This window comes from Ictalurus furcatus, chromosome 3 (genome assembly GCF_023375685.1).
Source record: "Ictalurus furcatus strain D&B chromosome 3, Billie_1.0, whole genome shotgun sequence".
NCBI classification, from domain to species: domain Eukaryota; kingdom Metazoa; phylum Chordata; class Actinopteri; order Siluriformes; family Ictaluridae; genus Ictalurus; species Ictalurus furcatus.
In genome coordinates, this window is record NC_071257.1 from 6,603,511 (window position 1) to 6,627,257 (window position 23,747).

Consider the following 23,747-nt stretch of genomic DNA (forward strand, 5'->3'; position numbering starts at 1 on the left):
AAACGAGTCATTTAGATTAGTCAGTTTACCGCATCATATACCTAATTTACATAGAATTGAGAAATTCACAATCCCAAATGTCACTGAAATTGCTGCTCAGTGTCGTGTGCTTAGAAAAAATACAAATAAAAAGAACGGTCACCGGTCAATTGGTTGCTTGTTAGTGTGACTGTAGCGTTAGAATTCTTTCCAAAATTTAGTTGCTGTAGTTTATATATACTGCAATGATCCTACATCTCTTCTAATTTCTGTATTTACTTCGTCATGGTCATCACCACATCTCATTATATGCTAAGCTTAACATTTTCCACTGCCACACCATTGAAGTTTTGGTTAAAAAAATAAATAAATCAGTAAATCTGACTAATACAGATTTTGAACCACTTCTTCTTGAACCTTACATCATTCAGACATGAATTTTCACTTGTGACTGCAAATGGACATATGAAATCATGCATAAAAGACAGAAAGTGATGTGAACAGGTTTGCAAAGCGGAATAGAGGATGCTCTTGGAATTTGCTCCATTGGACTGCATTAAAATGATACTGTGCAACGTTTTTAGCTCCGCAAAACTAGTGCATGAGCACGCCGTAATTAGTGACACATTTTCCATATCAGTCGGGCTCTAATCTGCCTCGAAGGTGACAATTATTAGAACATTGGCGGCAGTGGAGGAACACTGGCATGGTAAAGTGTGTTATACATCCTGTTAATACACGTCACTCTTTCTTTCTTTCTCATCTTCCTTGTACAAGTTGTCATTTTTTGCCCCACTGCCTCATGCTACAGCTCCGATGTGCTCCAGTTGTTCTGCTGCTGGCTGTCTGCTCTTTCATCACACGGTCTGTTTGTCCTATAACTCAGACTCCAGTCATCCCGGAGTCTCTCCATTATTCTTCACAAGCAGCTACACGTCTTAGGTTCCAAGCCGGTTTTTGAGCTGGTCTACGTTCAACGTTTTGAGTATACTTGTGCTTATTTGGGATGCATCGATACTGATCTTGGTATTGAGTATCAGTCTGATATCATTGTCATTTACTCGTAGGAAGTATCCAATACCAGGTGATACTTCACTATGCTACACTACATGCACACTTCCTTTTCGCTCGCTTGTACCGATGCTGTTCTGTGCACTCAAGTCAACCACCCTGATGCTCTCGATCAAAGACGCCATAACACCTTGAACATAAAACCCAGCACGAGGAGTTCATTGCAGCACACCGCTAAATAAAACGTCCCATGATGCCCCTGATTTGATTAATACTAAGTCGTATACTTTTTTTGAGTAGTATCGAAAAACATGTACTCGGTCTGAGAAAAATTATGGTATTGATGCATCCCTAATGCTTATTAAATCACTGGCAGAGTAATTTCAGCTTCACCTGCATGGGGTTGTATAATTACAGACATGTCCAGGACTGACCGACAACAAGACCCTTGAAGAAATAGGGGTCAGTGTATTTCTCTTTCCTGCAGAAAGCTAGAAACCAGGGATATACTGTACTGCTGTTGCTACTGAGGATGCAGTGAGTACGTGCAGCTGATAACTGAGGTGTTGCAGAGCGATGTACACTCACTTTTCCCCTTCTCTCTCTTCTTTCCAGCCTCGGGAAAAAGGCCGGATGCGCTTCCACAGACTGCAGAACGTACAGATAGCACTGGACTACTTAAAAAGACGGCAGGTAAGCCCGAACAAGCCTTCCTTTAGCAGATTCATCCTCATATCATGCAAGTACTGCTGAACATAAGTTCGTCACTATGAAACTCATGACCTCGCTGCGATGCAGATGGTTATTCACAATAGCCTCAGGCTGATGGGAAATTGGGTTTGTCACAGACGGGAATAATAAAAGGAGGCGCACTAAATTTATAGCATGAAGCTTGAACATAGGAAATCTTGCAATGTGCATGCATTGCCAAGGTTCATTCTTTTATTATGAAAGAATTAAGTTCTGAGTGTATTGTGTTCCTGACTTAAAGAAGTGCTGGAAAATCTAGTGCTGTTATTGTAATTATTATAAATTATGTTATTATGTAACTATGGCACCTTATTTAACTTCCAATCATGGAATTCTAAGCAATAGGATTCATGAAATGTCCAATGTGTCTGCCACAGTTTTTGATGGGGTGGAGGGGGAGCACAAACACATTATCGGTCATTGTTGGTCATTTTATATTGTTTTGGTTCTCCACAGCTGGTCCGTCTATTCTCATCACTAACAAAGAAACCTACTAATGGGTAAACAGATCTTCCCACAGACGCCATTGTTCCTGAATGGCAGTTTTGTAGTCTAGTGTCCTGTTTTCTTTCTTGTCTGCTAGTGCCCTCTTATGGCTAGTAACCGACAATAACGTATCAGTCTAGGCTTAGAAGTGAACCTTGCTTGCAATTTACTCGTACCACGTACAGTCCCTCTAGATCAGGGGTTCTCCCTTTGAATGTAAAAATAAATGCCGTGGACCCTGGAAGTTTTAAAAGCGACGTTTACTAGATTTGGTACATCAGAGTCGAAGCATCCCAGTCCGTCAGGTTTCGGAAAATCCAGAAGACTGGTACACAGAAGAAACCTTGCGGTAGGTTTGAAGCCAACATGAGAGGTTTATGAAATTCACATGCCAACTGTAATAGGAAAACCGGCCAGTGTTGGTACTCAAGAACTGTTTAGGATAGTACACAAGTATGTGATTTGAGACACAACACTGTTTGTTTAGTGGAGGTAGATAAACGGGGAGATTCGCCCATTTTTATTACACATGAACTATTAATTTAAACATAGCTTGTCTCAATGTGAGTCATAGCGGCAAGTATTTCAACTTATTAGCACACAGAATCTTTGATATTTCTAATGCTAATCTGTAAAATAAATGAATAAAACAAAAGAGGAGAGGAGGTTCTCTCACGACCCCATGTGCAAGTCATGTGACCCCAAGCCCTAGTTAAGGAACCCCAGTCAAACAGAGTAATAACTGTAAGAACTCAATAATATAGGCAAGTGGTAGCTGAGTGGTTAAGGCATTGGACTTCTGAATCGGAAGGCTGTGAGTTCAAAATCCCAGCACTGCCAAGCTGCCAGTGTTGGGCCCTTGAGCAAGGCCCTTAACCCTCAGCTGCTCAGTTGTATAAATGAGATAATTGTAAATCATGCTGGATAAGGGCATGTGCCAAATGATGTAATGTAATAATAAATACAATAATGTGTAATGTAATGGTGTATTGCGATAATGTGATAATGGTGGACTGTAACCCCATTTAAAATTCATACACCCCCTGGCTTTGCTTCACAGACCTCATTTAGCGACCTACCTTTCCCAGCTTTCTGTACTCATTAGCCTTGTATTGTGTCTCTGTATTTATTCAAGAAACAGTGTCAAAAGTTAACACAATAAGAGTCAAGAAATTATGTATAATCTATAAATGTTCCTTCTTAACTGTCGTTACTCATCTTGAAACATGATCCAAAACAAGCTGATATGTGTGAGAGGGTTAGACTAGCTATGCAGTTAATGTTTCACTCTCACATCTGACACTAGGTGTCCCTGATATCACCCTAAACACTTACTTGCACTTTGCTGACAGGTTATTTATTTATTTATTTTTAGAGCCATTTTATCCTGTATGATCACTTATTTGCCCTTTAATCAGGTCTACATACCATATAGATCTGTAGGTAGGTCTGCAGGTCTACATACCATGTAGATTTGTAGGTATTGATTGTAGCCCATCTGTTACTATGCACAGTTTGAGACCCACATGTGACCATCACGGAGATGTTATTGGGTGCTGGATCATTCTCACACAGCAGTCTATGGTAGGCTTTAAATGAATAGACTGAGCAGACGGAGTGGACAAAACTGTTCATAGCTGTTCAACAGATGGGCTAGAGTCATGTGACCAGTTACATGGTTAATGTGTGGGCACAAAGTAAAAACATGAAGTCAGTGTGTGACACGTGATGAATCACTTCTCCTCGTCTCTCCATGTACTCGTCTGTCCAGTGTAGTTAAGAGTGACGCTATGCCATGATGATGCTATGAAACAGCACAAACAAACAACTAAATGTCTGATGTCATGTAAAATTCAAATGGCCACATATTTCCTAGCACATTCATTTTATTCAGATCACTCCAGCAGCCAAAAAGTGCAGGTTAATGCACAGTAATTCAGATTCTTCAGGATTTATATTTGAATCAGAAGGAAAATCAAGATCTATATTTCAAGGGCTTATGTTGTCCTAGAGTTGAAAAAAGGAATTTCCCTGACCGACTATTGCTAACGTTAAGAACGGATATCAATTAACAGCCATGTTGCTGTACAAAAAAAAAAACACCTTCTGACCAATCAGATTCAAGAATTCAACCGTGCTGGGGTATAAAGGAAATTACCTCACCTCTTATAACTAACAGTACATGAGCTAAATTGGACTCTTGTAGCTTTAGTTAACTGAAAAAGCACCGCTGGGAAATGAGCGAAGTTGATCAAGTTAACCTTATTGAGCTCGCTGGATAGAAGGTGTTGAAATAATAGCTCTTTCCACACTGACATGTGCTTTTCACAGGTGAAACTGGTGAACATCAGAAACGACGACATCACAGACGGCAACCCAAAGCTGACACTGGGGCTAATATGGACCATAATTCTGCACTTTCAGGTCAGTGTGCTTCACCTTTTCCTGATCTTTACCTAGCTGCTTGCTGTCAGCTCTTCACTGTTGTTCATTTCATATCCTGAGATCTGCCTCTGCGTCTGTTGTTGTATGGGTATAATGTTGTAGTACATTCTTCGGATTTGAAGAATGCAGCATGCAGCTCTTTGTACATGTGCGACGTTATGGTGTGATGACAGGATTTTGGCAAAATGAATTTCAAGAACTTCACATGCTTTATGTGCGTAATCTACAATGATATTCTAAGTTTTCACATTCTCACAGATGCCGCAGTAAGAAATAAAGGATAAATAATAACAAATAAACTAATGACATTGTTTTAAAAACAGATCGGAACAAGATAAAAATTCATAAATAACAGTGGAGGTTAAAAAAAAAAAAAGCATTCAAATATATATTCAAAATGAGATTTTTCCTTAGTGTTTGTGAGCACTTAAACCATGCATTTGATTATTGAATTACTACTAGCCAGGCTGGTGGTGTTTTTTTGTTTTGTTCGTTTGTTCGTTTGTTTGTTTGTTATTTTGGACTTAAAGTTTGAGTTTATACAGCACTCGCTAAAATGAATGCACCCTTGATCATGCAGTTCATTTTCCAACCACAAGAGGTCAAAACAACCTCATCCAAACAAACAAGGATCACAACAAAATACATAACCAGAGGCGCACCTGGAATATTCTGGACAGATTTATGTTATGTCTTCATGTTACCCAGAGATGTTGTTGTGACCCTTTACGACCGTGGAGGAATCGTAGAAGACAAGTGTTTCATTTCTTTATTGAAAACAATCGCAAGAATGTAGAAAAACGATTAAAGAACGGCGAGGCGCTACCCTACAGTTGCTGAACACTGCCTCAAAACTGTCATAATCCCCCTCTTAGGCTTACAGTATAGTAGGTAGGCTCATATGCACTTTTTAAGAAAAAATTTACAAAATGTAGCTATAAGGCACGTCACTGTAATGGTATCATTGAGGCTACCTTTTTTTTTTTTTAATAAGACCTTAAGGGCTATTGATTTAACTTTAAGGGATGCATTAACACTGTAAAATGTGTAGCACTTTTTTCTGACAGCGTGCGGCTTTGCAGCAATGTGGCGACAAACGTTAAATGTAATAGTGTGTATATATGCTCGTATACTCTTACTGGGTCTGTGATTTCCACTCGTAAGTACAGGGTGTTGAGTAATAAGAGCAGCCTAGACTCTACTATATATCACCTTAATGCGCTTGCCTGCAGGATCATTCCTTGTCAAGCTTCACTCAAATCTTGTGGTGTGCTAACACGTATGATGAAAGATTTCATATCGTCTTGGCGTTTGGCTACGCTGTTTGATTGACGTATTCAGATCATACTCGGGACAGCGCTCGCCGCGAGCAATAACCAAACGCTTTTCTTTTCATGGGTTCAAGTATTTGATAATTATGTGCCTTTGAGATATCTGTAGATTTTTGTCACGTTGCCTGAGAAAGAAAATATTAATAGCACATGGAGTCTTTCTCCAAGCTGATGACGGATTCAGTCAAACACGTACAAGTTAGGCAACACATTGGTAACATTTTGCTCGATTCCTTACGTGAAAAATTTGTCGGGCGTTAAGCTCGGGGTTAAGATGGTACATTGTCTTGTGATTTTAAAGTGTGAGAAACGGTGCGAAATCCAGCTGGGCACCAGGGTTGGGCATCAAACAGCGTGATTGGATGTTCACTTTACCTTATTTATTTATCTCGGGTATTACGTTGGCAAGGTAAGGGATGTGGCGGTGTGCAGATAAAACCGATACCTTCCAGCGAGACCAACTGAAGAACACGTTCAAGACGCAAATGAAATAAATTTCAAATATTCCGTTTCAAATGTTTCATTTTGCACACAGTGTTGCTGTATTGGATTTCGCTGTTGATTCACAGTTCATAAGAAATTGGTGTGTGTGTGTGTGTGTGTGTGTGTGTGTGAAAACAAACCTGCGATGATGACTCCCTCCTTCAAACAAGTTCAGAACTGATCCTGCTTTCAGACTCGGGCCAAGCATGAAAACACTGAGATTGCCCCTGCTTGTAGTGCCACACACACACACACACACACACACACACACACACACACGGCCTTTATCGAGTTGCTAACAGACCCAAGTGTGGTTATTGAGCTTCTAGACTGTTTGGGCAGGTGTTTTTTTTTTTTTTGGGTACAATATCTTGTGTATACTCCTGGTCCCAAAAACCTTTGCATATGTCTCTCTCAGTTCCTGTCTAGCTCTTTCTCCTTGTCTTTCTCTGAACAGGTTTATTAATATTCCTGGCTCTGACTTCATGTTCCATTGAAGAATGTTGGCAGTCATGTCCAGACCAAGCCAGACACCACTTTTCAGAATTTCTGTTTACTCGTTCAGTTATATACTCGCTTAAAGTGTATTCAGCTGTGCACACGATGCACTTCATCATCTCCTGCACACAAACAACACTGAGGATCTAGCTGCTGGGCTGTAGATGAAACGGTAATGTTTGTAGGCTTTCGAGGCAGGTCCGAAGATGTGCAGCGATGAATAAAAAATGCCCAGTAGATAGGTGTGGCAACTAAGGTTGTTAATAACATTTGAGCTCATAAAGCACATTGGCAGGTAGCGTGGGGTAACGTGTGCCAAACACCTGCCCCGTCAGTCTCACGCATGCCGTTGGGCATGAGCCGCTGGTGGCTGTGGACCTGTTGCTTCTTGATTCTGTAGATGTGGCAGCATTTTTGGACAGTTCTCTGCACATTCCACCTCTTCAGGTGATGTCCAGCTGCTGCTTGATATATTTTTGAACTCAAATTGTATCTATATTCTTGCCTTTGAATTGTGAGTTCATGGTATTTAGTATTGACCATTTTAGGTATTTTGTTTGTCACTCTTCTCCACGTCCCAGTTCTTTCCCAGTTCTTGTCTTTTTTCCTGCTTTTTTTTTTTGTGTGTGTGTATATGCAACATTCCCGTGTGTGTGTGTGTGTGTGTATGCAACGTTCCCTTTTGTTACCCTGAACAATCTTCTGATCTTAATGAATAATGGGTGTATAAATGGAGCATTAATCATGGTATATGCAGGTATTTCATGTTTCCTCATGCAGCAATATTACAAAAGAAGTTTTCAAATCTTACAAAAGGATCCTCTGCTTTGCTGAAATGAATCTGAAAGTTATTTCAGAATGATATTCAATCGACATCCCGTTGACATCCCACATGTAGTTATTAGCTATATATATATATATATATATATATATATATATATATATATATATATACACACACACACACACAGTATCTCACAAAAGTGAGTACACCCCTCACATTTTTGTAAATATTTGATTATATCTTTTCATGTGACAACACTGAAGGAATTACACTTTGCTACAATGTAAAGTAGTGAGTGTACAGCTTGTGTAACAGTGTAAATTTGCTGTCCCCTCAAAATAACTCAACACACAGCCATTAATGTCTAAACCACTGGCAACAAAAGTGAGTACACCCCTAAGTGAAAATGTCCAAATTGGGCCCAATTAGCCATTTTCCCTCCCAGTGTCATGTGACTTGTTAGTGTTACAAGGTCTCAGGTGTTAATGAGGAGCAGGTGTGTTAAATTTGGTGTCATCGCTCTCACTCTCCCTCATACTGGTCACTGGAAGTTCAACATGGCACTTCATGGCAAAGAACTCTCTGAGGATCTGAAAAAAAGAATTGTTGCTCTACATAAAGATGGCCTAGGCTATAAGAAGATTGCCAAGACCCTGACACTGAGCTGCAGCACGGTGGCCAAGACCAAACAGGACAGGTTCCACTGAGAACAGGTCTCGCCATGGTCGACCAAAGAAGTTGAGTGCACGTGCTCAGCATCATATCCAGAGATTGTCTTTGGGACGTATGAGTGCTCCAGCATTGCTGCAGAGGTTGAAGGGATGGGGGGTCAGCCTGTCAGTGCTCAGGCCATAAGCCGCACACTGCATCCACGGTTCTTCTGGAGACTTTGACTGTCGCACTTGCATCTTATTTTTGCATCAAAATCCAGCAGCTTTCATTGTGTTTATTTATTTATTTTTTTGTCTGAAAAGTGGTCTCTTACATAATACGCTGCTTTCTTTACTGACAAACATTTTTCTTTAACGTTTAATTTTGTCCTGGAAAACTAATGCTTTGAAATCTAAAATGTTTTTGTACTGACTCGATAATGTAGAAGTGTATAACATAGTTTGTACTTGAACAAAATCAGGTGCTTAAGACTTTTGCACAGTGCGTATAACATATAACGACAATAAACTTGATTTAAACTGAACCTCTTAAGCAACTCGCATCAATTTCCCCAACCCCTTGCACACAGTGGAGCATTTTGGATATAAAGTTTATATATACGTTTATGCTCGTGCTTCCATGCTACACAAGCTCCACTTTGTAAAGTTTGCAAGTTACAATGTTCTTGGTGGCATTTAATATAAAATGCTTTCCTGCCTTAGAGGACTTTGAGGTCACACACTTTTTTCCGCGGTCACTTGATGATTACTCCTCCGTCTAATGGTGACTGAGGTCATGATGGGCATAAAAGGTAATGCTGACATAAACAGTAAACTGAAGAAACCTCATTGTCGTTGACTCTGGGTATTCTGCTAAAGCTAGTGGTGTAGCATTACATGTGTTTGACGTCATGCGTCATCGACTAGGAAGCAGCTTATACTTCCGGTTAGTAAAAAAGAAAGCTAGTGTTTCATTTGAGATGATATTACCCTTCTAAAATTCATACACTAGACTGTAGAGTGCATAGTGTAAGTGTATAGTTCGTCATTTGGGACGCAACTTTGATCTGTTCTCTCCAATGCGTGTTTTCCGATCAGAAGTAACGCAGTGAGTAAATGTTCCCCGTGCCACACGAAGACGAAATAATGTAAAATGAGATTATTATCAGTTTTATCAATTAGTTGTTGCCGCTCTAAATACAGCATAAGAATCAGGCTAAAATATTTCAATAGTATAAATGAATTCAAGGTTATGGTTTGTTTATTTATTGTTTTAGTATTTTAACTCTTTATTGCACTTTAAAGGTAATAGTGCACTAAAATTCTTAAGAAACTGTAAAATCACTTATAGTGTTAATATGGACACTGTGTGATGCACATTTTTTATAGGAGATGTGTGGAGGATTAATATTCCTGATTTCCATGAGCTGGCATTTTACTGATGATTGGACATGTTCCGGTCTAATTATTATCTTTAGTTGCTACCTGTGTAATAAATATTATATTGGAGTAAGACTGGGTGATATGAGAGTATGATATTAATTTCGGGATTACTAATTTTTCAATATATCATCACAGGATACATATTGGGGATATTGTGATAACTTTTTATCATTTTTGTTATTTTTTAAATTAATCACGCTGATTATTATATTTTAACATTCTTGGGTCAAAGACTAAAGTTGTTATTGATCCACAATTAAATACAGTATAGTCTTTGACTGGGGGGGATGGCCATGTGACTGTTTATTTTTAGCTCAGTTATCTCATGGTATTATTTTCACTATTCAGATGATTAGCCATTGACGAGCTTTAGTGTTGCCCGATGTTTTTGAACAACTGAAACTCCCAGGAAGTCACCTAACAAAAAATTTAAACACAACACTAGTATGGTATTAAATCAGCCAGCGCCATTGGTAGGGCCTGTTTGTTTAAACTCCTGTACAATCTGTCCTAGGCTTTGTACCAGTATGTATCACAGAAAACAAAACAAAGCAAAAGAGCTTTGTCATCGGGGGTCACCTCAGCCTCAGAGTATTTTGTTGAGCCAGCCACGCTGCCCTGTTATTTTTAAAGCCCGCACGATAGGCCATGATTCTCTCTTGCCGGTTCATGTGATCTGAGCAGCTCAATTTGCTGAGCAGCGTTTTCACAGGTGGCTTACTGCAATCAGAATCCACCAGCATACACGGTGTGAACTAGTCTTCTCCCTTTACATTCTGTCCTGTCCCCTCTCTCTCTCTCTCTCCCAGGCTTTGTCCATTTGGGAAACATACTCTTACTGCCCTTGTGCGCACTTAGCAGGAAGTGGAATGATCTCAGCAGGCGACTGAGTGGGAATTATTGGCTCGTGAACAGTGGTGTTTTTTTTTTTTTTTTTTTTTTTCTCCAGGCCACGTTGCCTTTATGGTATTTGTTTTGGACTAGCAGGGCAAAGGGAGCAGTTTCAAAGGTCACCACGAACTCCAGTGTGTCGGCACTGAGCCGAGAGAGCTCAGCGGATTGGGAGAAGGAACGTGAGCTCTGCAACGTGTCAACCGAGTGCTCCTGGGACATGGAAAGAAACTTACCAGAGAACATTGGTCAGGGTGGCTGCTTAGAAGGCTGTTTGAATTACAAATAGAAGAGAGGAAAATGGCAGCATTTTGCCAGGATAAGGGGAACCCTTAAGCTTGTCAGATTTTCTGGTCGTCGTGTTTGAAGAAAGCCGGGTATGGGAAACGTTTGTGGATGTGTGAGGGGCCATAAAGATGAATGTTATGTTGATCCCTCTAAAGCACCGCTCAACCCCACATTCAAGGAGCTCCGAGGACGGCGGTATTTCCAGAGAAGAAAGAGCAGAAAGTCGGTTGAATTTCAACCCGAAGTCGCCGTGAGCAGCCAAAATGAAACTGAGAAGAAGGAAAAGTGTTGTGATCCGACAGACCAGGGTGTTTATGTCGGAGAAGTTCCAGTGGTCAAAACTGGCAGAAGACCATGTATACGACAGTCTGAGAGAGACAGAAGCTGGCCCGCTGTGGAAGAAAACCTCCACAAGTTTACCAAGAGCTCTAAATGTATTTCTCCTAAGGATGGGCTCCTAGAAAAGAAGCTACTTCAGAGGCAACTAAGGAGGGCAGCGAGTTTTGGAGCTGTGGAGCATTTGCTCCGTACATTGCGGGGACATGGCTCCCGTAGGAGCAGTGTGGATCATGAGTGGAAAGACATAAGAGGACTGTCAAGGATTATATGTGACATCCAAGTGCACAGGAAGAGGAGGAGGGCCTTCACATCTTCCGGAGGATCTGTTTCCCACAATTCTCTGGACACTATCCAGAAAAAGTCTGCATCTCGTAATGAACGTGAGGTAAAAATCGGCTGTGTGTGATGAAATTATACTATAAGAAAACGAGAAAGATTTTGACAAGAAATTATTTGAAAGGTCCCTAAATATCTCTTGTCTGTACTTTCTTATCAATTAGCCAGAATTTAAAATATAATATCAACTCCTTGGGATTATACTGCTTTCCAAAGAATGCACCTTTTATAATTGCAGCACTTGAGGCTTTTTGTGTTTCATGTTCTACTCTGTATAACCCCTTCAGATCATGCATCCATATAATAATATATGTAACATGGATCCCAAGATTTTTCTTAAGTATGGTCTGTTGTCCATGTAGAGTCAAATAGGAATGCTTTACAGAGTGCAGAAGCAGTGCTTGGTCATGTAAGAAGATATCAAATCATATTTAACTTGTAATAATTATAATATCATACAATGGGGAACAGAATTAGCGATGGACATAAACACAGATTTGCTCATCAGTCATGCCCATGTGGCACTGCTCATGTAGTATGTAAAACATGTAAAGAATTATATATCCACACAGTTATTGTCCTGTATCGAATCTAGGGACAACAGAGTAGCCAAATGAACTACAGTCTGTGTGACGCTATTATGCAAAACACTAATTATTGGCCATCTAAAAAAAAAAAAATGAAAAAAAAAAGATTATACACTAATGGAAATTGCAGCACGTTTGTGTATCATTTACAAATTTCCTGCAATATTTGATGAGACGTTCGCAATTTACCAAAATGAGCAAACGTTCTTCACGGTGTTGTGCGATTATACACATCTATAAAAATAGTAGCTTGTGAAAGTAGTTGTTATACACACTCGCCGAATCTGTAAACATGTTTATTAAGCTCTGATGAAAAGAGGTGTTGTAATGACTTCTATTTAACAATCTTCCAAGATAAAGAACTTATTTACTGATGTAAGTGCCATGATTAGGTTCACAGTTTCTGCAGGTAGAATTATTCTTGCTGATGTTGAGAGAGCATCCCATAGTTCGTCACTGATATCCAGTGACATAAATGAGTTGTTTAGTAAGTTCTCAGTGGGATTCAGAATGGGTGAAGAAGTGTACTTCTTACCTGAGCACCTTGTGCCAAAGGTCACGGATCAATTTTTTGATTGTTTTATCAGACTTGAGCCCATATGTTTTGGACAGTCGAGTAAGAGAGGGGCAGAGGTGTCCACTGATCAGGTGGTGAATTGGATTTGTCACACGGGGCTAGTTTTACGTGGTACAATTAGGAAAGCCTTCTGAATTGCTTGGGAGCGTCTGGCAGAAGTTGTATTGAGAGACAACTCCAAGTGGAGTTGGAGATGTCTAGTAGGGATAGTGCTGAGTCATGGAAGAAGCACTTTGAGGAACGTAACCCAGTGGAAATGCCTTCCCTTCAGGAGACAGAAATCTGCAGAGGTGCATCAGATTTGGCCAGGAGATATTGAAGGGACTGGACATGGTTGGGGTTGTTTGATTTAATAGATATTTGAACCTAAAAATGTGGGTTCCACTGCAGGCTCTGGAATGGTGGACCAGCTCTTTATATTGCACAGCTTTGTGAGGGGTCATGGGAGTATGCTAATCCAGTCTACATGTGTTTTGTGGATTTGGAGAAAGCCTTGGCATTTGTTAAGGAACCGCATGAGTATGGGTTATCCTGGTCGTTACTTTACGTGGTCCAGTCTTTGTGAGAGTGCAGAGAGAACTGTGTCCATCTTCTTGGCATTGAAACCATTCAAAGGGATGGTAAGACTCCATCAAATATATATATATATAATTTTTTTTTGGGGGGGGGGGGGGGGGGTGTAACATCCCTGTTATTCGCAGATGTTCTCTTGGTCTCTGGCACTTCCCCGAACTGTTGGAAGCACACAAATGTCTTTGCATGCTGTAGCATTACAGTTTATCTTGACCGGAACTGAGGAGCCTAACTCAAACTTGTACCAGCATGACAATGTCCCTGTGCGGTCCATGAAGACACGTTTTTTTAAGATTGGAGTGGAAGAACTCTTGAGGTCTGCACAGAGCCCTGACCTCAACCTCACTGAACACCTTTGGGGTGAATTTGAATGCCAACTGCACCCCAGGCCTCCTTATCCACATCAGTACCTGACCTCACTAATGCTTACCAGTACCTTCACAGTAATAAAATCGGTCGTGTGTTACTGAAGGATGATTTTGGGGAAATGATTTTGTGTACTTAAAAGCTGGCATAGAGCCAAGTCAAAGCCTGAATGTGTCACACTATAAAGCTTGGATTTTAGTGTTAACGTCAGGCGTCATACCGACATCGAGCTGCTCATGTAGTCACGCATCTGCAATATTGTGCAAGGTCAGTAAATTAAGGATAAAAAAAAAAAAGATGATAATGAAGATTATTATTAATATAATTATTATTATTACTAGTACTAGTATTGAGCTATCGGTAGTAGCATTATCTGAGCTCTTCTACTGTTTTATAGCTACAGTCCTAGGAAAGTAAGTTAATAACAAGTAAGAAAGACTGTTGTTTCTTTGTAGAGAATCCAGTCATGCAAACCAAGACAGGCATGACTGTACAATTGCACTTTTCTTTAAACCACAAATGAAAGGTGTAAATTGGTTGTAAGTGCAGCCGCGAACAGCACAAGCGTGTTCCTGAGCGTCATAATGACATTCCGTAATGATATTTCCGCCTGAAGAAATAAACGGTATTAGTTTTTAACACACACACATCACGACATAAACAACACCTACTGCCATTAGAGCAAGCCAGTCAATGCTGTGCTACTACTTCCTCCGGAAATTATACCCATAATCGTTTTTATGGCAGCGCCCCCTAGGGAAAAAGGTGGATATGTACCTTTGTAGGTTAAACATGGATATGATCAATATAAAAGATGTTTCTTTGAGGGTACCACACCAGCACCAAGAAATGGTGCAACAACCTTTTTTTTTTTTTTTTTTTTTTTTTTTTTTCTCGGAGAATGTGTTGTCGTGAGAGAAAGAATAAGGTTCCTACACAGGGTTGCAGGGCTTACTGTCTATGATAGGGTGATGAGCTCAGCGATCTGGGAGAGAATCTCTGAACCGAGAGTTATCCGGTTGAGGTGGATGCCCCATGTGAAAAGAGTGAAATTTGACAGCTCTAGCATATCAGCAAGTATAACATTGACATATTGCAAAGTGAGAAAATCTGTGATTTATAATGGGTTTATGTAATGCCATGAAGCACACAGGGTGTACTGATAGTTCAACTTGAGCTTTGCTGTGAACCAAGAGATTGATGTATCCAGACAAGGTCAAATGGGATCATTCTGATTTATTGTCATTTCTCTACTGTTGTATTTCTGTACAAGTTCGCAACAGAAACATAAGCTAAATGAGCGATGTTTATTTTAAGGGGTTTTCCATGCATTCTGCTTGCTCTGAAATTGAACATTCCGTGCCTGTGCTTTTTAAAAGGTGTCTGTGAGAAGCAGAAAATACATTAGTTGCACTTTTGTTCTCCCTTTTCATTTACTCCACTGTGAAGAACAAGTCATTTGTGTGTGGTGACGACTTCTGCTTCAATTGATGTCTTGGCAATTTTTGCCGAGGCAGATCGAAACAATGAACATAGCAGGGTGCATTTTATATGCTGTTTTGCTGTTTAGCTGGTTGTTAGCATAGAAATGGAAGTGACTTGGGAATAAGTGACATTCAATTGCTGTTTTATCTCCTGCGAGCACGCGTCCATCAGAGAGAGCCAAGCATAAGCTGGGATGTGCAGAGACTTTGGTCACAAAAAAAATAAAATAAATTAAGCATTGAGGTTTACGTGTCTTGGCAGCTTTGGACAGAATGAATACATGGCTCATACCTGGGATATGATCCAAGCTTGGCAAGTCGAAATAAGGGTGGGCACATCAACAAGAATAAAGACGCTAGCCAGGCTCAAATAATGTGGGTTTTTTTTTTTAATTTATTTATTTATTTATTTATTATATCACATTTTAACATTGTGAATAAATGCTCCCTTGAATTGGAAGGGATGTGAAACACAAAAAAGAAATTTGCATCCGATAGCAACCTCATTTTGTACCGAGTTGAACTTTTAAGTTACTAGGTTGACTTTTAAGTGGTGCTGGACCAATTGAGAGGAAAAACACTGCTAATACCGGAAAGTTTTTATCAAGGGTGCAAACATAATCTGCTCTGTAGCATCGCTGTGAGCTTAAACTTCCCTTTGCCCAAAGAAATCCACGTAGTCATTTATTTTATCTGTACCCGAGCTATGGAAATGACCAACGTCTCGAAGGTGGAATCGCAGTTCATTTGGGGTTCTTTTCCACAGATTTCGGAAATCCACGTTACTGGGGAGTCCGAGGACATGACGGCAAAGGAGAGGCTTCTGCTTTGGTCCCAGCAGATGACCGAGGGCTACGTAGGGGTCCGCTGTGACAACTTCACTACTTCTTGGAAAGACGGAAGGTTGTTCAATGCGATCATTCACAAGTACAGGTAAAAAAAAAAAAAAATGCACGCTGTTGAAGTGTCTTTTGTCTTGTTTGAATATTAAACATGCCCCAGATAGCTTATTTTGTTTTAATGCTTTGAAATAACAAAAGCATTATGCAGCATGTATGGTGGCCTAAAATCACTAAAAATCACTTTGACTTATTGAGCATTATCAGGACAAACATAAAGGTTTTTACCAAGGACACTGATTCAGTATTCAGTATACTATGGCCTAGGCACACATTTCCCTGACTAAATATAACTTTCTCCCATCATGTGCTACTTGTGTACTGTAGATAGTCACATGATTTGAAGTGTGTGTGTGTGTGTGTGTGTGTGTGTGGTATCTCCTGTGAGTTCTCAGCCTGCAAAGGGGCCTAATTCTGGTGTTTTAGGGATTTATCAAAACGCATTTAAAGACAGTTTTCAGATGTTCACAGATATTAAAGTTAGTATAATTCTGTCTAATTAGTATAATACAGAGTATCCCTATAAATAATAATTAGACATTTAAAAAAAAAAAAAACAAGCTGCCTTTGTAACTACCTCTAACTCTGTAACTACCCAAAAATGTAGGATGCAAATATGTAAACTCAGCATGACCTTGATTTGGGCAAATCATCATCATGTCCATTAGGGCTGCAATTAACGATTATTTTCATAATCGATTAGTTGGCCTATTATTTTTTCGAATGAATCGGATCTGGGCGGGGCAAGCTTTCAGTAACATTTTTTTGTTTATTTAAAATAAAATAAACAAACTGAGTGTTACAAATATAAACTTCAGACTAAAACTTTACACAACTGTTTCTCCAAAACAGAAAAGAACCCAACATACACACACCAGAATATATATTATTAATGTAGGACTGTAGTTTAATTTTATATATATATATATATATATATATATATATATATATATATACACACACACACACACACATACACACACCAGAATATATATTAGTAATGTAGGACTGTAGTTTAATTTTATACACACACACACACACACACACACACACACACACCAGAATATATATTATTAATGTAGGACTGTAGTTTAATTTTATATATACACACACACACACACACACACACACACACGGAAGTGACCTCTACATATATATGTATGTGTGTATATATATATATGTATGTGTGTGTGTGTGTATATATATATATATATATATATATATATATATATATATATATATATATATATATATATATAAAATATAATATTATTCACGCATTATGTTTATGGATGCACAAAAAGCACCGAATTAAACTACAGTCCTAAATTTATAATAAAAACTCATTCACTGCATTATTTTACTTGTGTTTACTTTTAATCATAGTGTTTTAATTAGACATTACAGATCTTACTCGCTCTCCCACTTTGTATCAGTGCATCTACACCGCGCGTGAGGAGCAACGCTGCCTCGTTACTAACAGATCACTACCGTTATAATAAACGACAGAATTTACACTGCAAGCGCACAAATACAGCATATAATGACAATAAACTTAAATTAAACTAAACCTTTTTAGCAGCTTGCACCAGTTTCCCCTGCCCCTTGCACACAGTGGAGCATTTTGGATATAAACATAAATTTGTCCTCATGCATCAGTTTGATTTCCGCGGTGGTTAAAATGCTCTCCTGCCTTAGAGGACTTTCTTCCTCAGTCACATGACGATTTCGCCTCCGTCTGATGAGGACTGAGGTCATTTTGGGATACAAAGGTAACGCTGACAGAAAGTAAACTGGAGAAAGTCGTTCTGCTAATGCTAGCGTGTATGACGTCATGCACCGTCGTGGCTTATACTTCTGGTTAGTAAAAAAAACCCTGCTAGTGTTATATTTGAGATGATATTCCCTTTCTAAAATCCACACACTAGACAGTAGTGCAGAGTGCATAGTGTAATTGTACAGTACTTCATTTGGGACACAACTTTAGTATTTACTCTCCGAAGCATGTTTTCTGAACAGAAGTAACGTAATGAGTAAATCTCTCCCGTACCGCGCGCAGACCAACTAACCGATAATGAGATTCATTGACAACGATTTTCATAATCAATTATTATCGGTTTTATCCATTAGTTGTTGCAGCTCTAATGCCCATAGTGAAAAGACAATCCGCAATTTGTGAAAATATTAAAGACACAACAAAATATAAATAGACAAAGTATTAACAAAAGGATTAACACGGAACAGACGAACACAATAGGGCAACCAACCCTACCAATGACAGGACTGGGGTGGAGGCAGGACTCGAAGCAAAACAAAGGCACATGGAGAACAACAAGCAAGTGCAAACAGTGCTCACCATGTGCTGAGAGAGGGGAATTCGTGACATAACGTTATGAATATGACTGTAGTAATTTAGTTAGTTCTAGCAGCATCAGCTAATAAGACAAATTTGTTTCTCGTCAGGCCTGACCTGGTGGATATGAGCAAAGTATCAATACAGTGTAGCAGATCAAACCTGGAGCATGCGTTCTCTGTGGCTGAGCAGCTGGGTGTGGCTCGGCTGCTGGATCCGGAGGGTAAGTCTCATAGACACAGGTGTCCATTATGATCTTTTTATAGTGCGTGATCCTTGTTAGAATGGGAGCTTCTAAAATCAGCTGATTGTTAAGCTTGCCCTGTATCATTTATTGTCATTAAGTAAAATTACACTTCAAGTAGTTCTCAGTTTCCACATGTATCCACTTGTATCATGAAGAAACTACCAATTTAGGGTTTCGTTCATGGGAGTTCGAGTGCTGTTTTGTCTGTTGTTCGAACTGCGATCTCATTTTAGATGCAGCTCTAACTTCTCTCTCCTGTTGAACAGATGTGGATGTCACATCTCCGGATGAGAAGTCAGTCATTACCTACGTATCAACGTTATATGATGTCTTTCCTAAAGTACCGGAGGGTGTTGAGGGCATCGGTGCAAACGTGAGTAAAGAGCAGCAAGATTTACGTTCAACAACGTGTGACGTGTATTATGGAAAAAGCATGGGCGTTTCTAACATTTAACAACTCCTAAATAATCAGTGCACCTGGCTGTGTGGTGACACGGCCCTTATTGTTATTTCAGTTAGTAGTTGTTTTCCCAGGTTAACTTATGTTTTATATTACGGCCCAAAACAGAGCTAGTGGCTTGGCAGCTTTGGGACAATGGTTCATTCTTTTTACACAGGAGATTTTGCCAAATGATTGGCTACAGAGCATTGTTGCACACCTCTCAGTCAAACAAGAGCTTGAATGGCTGTTACAACAGTGAAACCTAAAATAATAATAATAGTAATAATAATATTTATTAAGTCGATTTTTAATTTTTTTTTAAGTAGGGTTTGCATTCAGGTCAAACAGGTCAAAATATCCTGAACTACTTGTTTTTCTTGCAGGATGTCGATGTCAAATGGGTGGAATACCAGAATATGATCAATTACCTCAGCCAATGGATCAAACATCATGTGTCCGTCATGTCCGACAGAAACTTTCCCAGTAACCCTGTGGAACTTAAGGTAAGGCACCACATATCCTGCTGCAGCAAATCGGCGAGACTGCGTAGCTGGAGAAGACAAATTAGCCTTGGAGGCAGGCATCTCTGCAGCCTGGAACATTATCAGGATGTCTGCAAGGCAACCTTATGTTAAGAGGCGTGTGGATTTAGAAGACGAAAATAGATTTATTAGAACGCTAGACTTATTCCGAATAGAAAGATTAGATGTTTTACCTACGCTTGTGTGTGAGAGCTGGTGAGATTTGCCGTGTGGCTGGCTCTCATTATGAAAGCCTGGGGCATAGTGCCAGCGTACTCTGAGAATATGAAGCGTCCCTCAGATGTTAATGAGTGTTAACGCCTGACTAAATATCAGTACAGATCAGCCTCTGCTCGGACAGGTGTGGAGCTCTGCTGCACTTGTGTGTGTGAATATCAGCTATAAGGATTTTTTTAAATATATTTCTTTAATAAAAATGCAGATTTTAAAAAAAGGAAGAAAGACAAGCAATTGTAAACCAAGCTGCTAATGATTTTTTTTTCTTCTTTGGTCTTTACAGGCACTTTATTTGCAATACCTGCACTTCAAGGAGAGTGAAATCCCACCAAAGGAGAACGAAAAGACCAAAATCAAGCATCTTTATAAAATGTTAGAGGTTGGTATGCTTCAAAAGATTCTATTATACTTATAATTCTTCTCAATTTGGTTATGGGATTTGGTCATAGAATTGGATTAAGATCCCTCTGGAAGATCTCTAAGATGTGCTCTTAACGATACAGGTGTGGATTGAGTTTGGTCGCATTCATTTGCCGGAGGGTTACCACCCTAACGATGTGGAGAAGGAATGGGGCAAGCTGATCGTGGCCATGCTTGAGAGAGAAAAGAGCCTAAGGCCTGAGGTCGACAGGTATGAATCTTTTTTACTTTCATTTCTCCATCATTAGAGCTTATTGTCGAAGTAAGACTCCAGGCACTAATATTGTAAACTAAGTTTATTTTGACAATTCCGTATTTGTCAATCTGGAAAATGCACTGAGAAGGTCTGGAATATTTCTATGAGGAAATTTGGTTCGGTTGAGTGAAACAAAAGCGTGATAAAGCGTGATCGATGTGAACTTGGAAATGCTTTGCTGTTTTTTTTTGTTTTTTTCTGCTAGTTAAATCATATATGGGGGTAAGGGATTTGCCTATTGCTTTCTTTCAATGGTTTCTTCTTCCAGTTTTAAATCCGTGCCCTTGGGTATAGTAATTTGCTTGCTGATACAGCTCTGGGATGGGTTTGTTTACAAGGATAGATCTGGATAGTGTTTTGCAGTTATATGACTCATATCAGGGGAAATCTAAGTCATATTTAGAAGCAGTGCTGTGTTGGGTCTTGTTCAGGACCTCCATTGTTGATACTTATATGGACATTAAGCTTCGTAATTATATGTCTGCTGTCCAGTAAAAAAACAGCTAAATAAGCCTATTGAGCGAGAAGGGTGGAAAAGGTGTGTGTCACTTTTGGTATTACATTCCACGCTCTTTGAAACAAACTGTAAGTGTCTGAACTTGTAAGCGACTCATCTGTCTGAGAAGAATGTTAGGTGTTTTTCACCAGAGGAGAACATGATTGGAGGGGCTGGCTTTTCTGCTGCAGCACGTGAGCTTATAAATGCCAGTGGATAGAGCCCCGTGCCAGCAGAATGGTAGCACTGTGAGGATTATGTCTCGGATGGCGGTGTGGTAGACGCTGTTCCCTTTGGGTGGCCTGGCTATCATGAATAGCAACCTGGTTTATCGCAGTAGTGGGGGGTCATCCGTGAGCAACAGCACTATGACGAGCCTCGGCTCAGCTGAGAATTTGTTATCTGGAGCACAGGAGCCATTCTCCAGCACTCCGTTCTATCTCAACAACTACTCTGCATATGGAGGAAGGTGAGGTGTACGTCTGCGATTTTGGGTATCTCACAGGGCTACTCTTGGCATCCTCTTCTTGAGCAAATGGCAGTCTGTGATATTTTGACTTCGCATGCAGCTAAATGTCTTCTGTCATCTTTTATAATTGTAGACTTGAAATGCTGCAGCAAATCTCAGACAGAGTTAAGAGAGACTGTGTGGCTGGAGAAGACAAACTAGCCTTAGCACGGGCATCTCTGCAATCGGTAAGTATTGGGAAAATTGGAACGTCCCTGAAATCTATCGTTCTGCACGGGAAGTCAACTTAAGTTTACGCTAATCTTTCCTCCAGGACATAAAAAGGTTAGAGTCTGGGATCCAGTTGCAGAATGAGCCTGAAATTGCAGGACACCTGCTGGAATGTGAAACATTGTTGAGGCAGCAAGTGGTCGACATCCAGATTTTGCTGGATGGGAAGTTCTACTTGGCAGATCAGCTTGTTCAAAGGTGAGAAACCCTGGCAAAGTTCTTGCATCTGTTGCTAAAATTCACAGCTGTAATTTGATTGCGTTCTTTAATCAGCAGTTAGACTGTTCACGATTAGATAAGCGGATAAGCAAGTCTGAATTGGGTTTTTATTATAGGGTATCCAAGCTTCGTGATGACCTGCTGACCCTCAGAACAGAATGCTCCTCAGTGTACAGCAAGGAACGCAGTCTGAGCACGGAACAGACCAAGATGATGATCTCCGGCATCACACAGAGTTTGAACTCGGGCTTCTCTCAGAACCTGAATATGGGTCTAAGTCCTGCGCTCACACCAGGCTCTGCCCTCTCCTCCAGCTTTACCCCTGCCATGACGCCGGCACTGACCCCAGCCATGACCCCAGGATCGACCCCGTCTCTGATACCTGGCTTGCAGTCTACCCTGAGAGTCGGAGGTTCCATGGAGCCAGGGATTCTCCAGCACATGAAACACACGCAAATCCGCAAGCCAATGCACAAAGCTTCTTTAGTTGACCCCAGCTTGTCTGAGGAAGACGTCAACATGAAGTTTGTCCAGGACTTGCTTAACTGGGTGGAAGAGATGCAGGTGAGAATTCTCTTTGGTAATGTGTGTGTGTGTGTGTGTGTGTGTGTGTGTGTGTGTGTGTGTGTGTGTGTATGTATATATATATATATGTATATAATTTTGTTTGTTTTTATGTATTTGTAATAATGTGTTGGTGGAAAGAAAATGTTTTTTTTTACGCTTTTAAGGTACAACTCGATCAAGGCGAATGGGGATCTGATCTTCCGACTGTTGAGTCTCATTTAGAAAATCACAGAAATGTTCACAAAGCCATCGAAGACTTCCACATGAGCGTTAAGGAAGCAAAAATGAGCGAGGTGCGTTTCGATTCTGTTGTGCTGTTACGCCGTTCAAAGCGATACGGACGGCTCAAAATATAAAATGCTTATTTGACTTTTTAGATTCAGATGACGCACCCGTTGAAACGGAGTTACTCGGACAAGCTGGACCTTTTAGAAAGCCAGTACGGGAGGCTACTTGTGAGTATGATGCAATAATAACAACCTTGAATACATTTTATTACTGAATCGAATAAATACCACAGATTTGGCGCAAAATTTCTTGCGTTCTTAGGAATTAGTTTACGGCTAATTTCCCATGATTCTTTGACTACAGAGCTCTAGTAAAGAGAGGCAGAAGCACCTGGACAGCCTGCGTAGCTTTGTGTCGCATGCCACCCGAGAGTTAATTTGGCTTAACGAGAAAGAGGAAGAGGAAGTAGCCTTTGATTGGAGTGAGCGCAATAGCATTATCTCCAGGAAGAAGGACTACCATGCTGTGAGTCCACACATCTTTGCTATGAACGGTTTTCTTCTCCCATCTTTTCTCTGTTTTTAATCTGCTTTTTATCGATCTAGTCAGCCTCAGTCATTTTTAATCGGTTGGAGTGGGGTGTTGTATAATGTACACTACCGGTCAAAAGTTTGGAGACACTTGACTGAAATGTTTCTCATGATCTTAAAAACCTTTTGATCTGAAGGTGTATGATTAAATGTTTATTTAAAATAAAAAAATTCAATGGATGACTTGGAGGGAAATATTCTGAAAATCAGCCAGTAAGTGTGCAGCGTAGGT

General features: G+C 40.0%; 1 protein-coding gene across 10 annotated transcripts in view; it reads left to right on the forward strand.

The window, feature by feature from the left end:
* The window catches only part of dst (dystonin), a 148,462-nt gene that overhangs the window by 48,277 nt on the left and 76,438 nt on the right, over positions 1-23,747 (forward strand). For 6 of the 10 annotated variants that reach the window (XM_053620544.1, XM_053620536.1, XM_053620540.1 and 3 more), the window contains 14 exons: positions 1,606-1,683; positions 4,558-4,650; positions 16,068-16,234; positions 18,664-18,776; positions 19,067-19,173; positions 19,626-19,745; positions 20,284-20,379; positions 20,504-20,631; positions 21,775-21,868; positions 21,955-22,109; positions 22,247-22,694; positions 22,862-22,990; positions 23,075-23,152; positions 23,289-23,450. In XM_053620544.1, the coding sequence (XP_053476519.1) occupies positions 1,606-1,683; positions 4,558-4,650; positions 16,068-16,234; positions 18,664-18,776; positions 19,067-19,173; positions 19,626-19,745; positions 20,284-20,379; positions 20,504-20,631; positions 21,775-21,868; positions 21,955-22,109; positions 22,247-22,694; positions 22,862-22,990; positions 23,075-23,152; positions 23,289-23,450 (1,968 nt within the window). The other 4 variants (XM_053620537.1, XM_053620541.1, XM_053620539.1 and 1 more) reach the window with 3 other exon arrangements.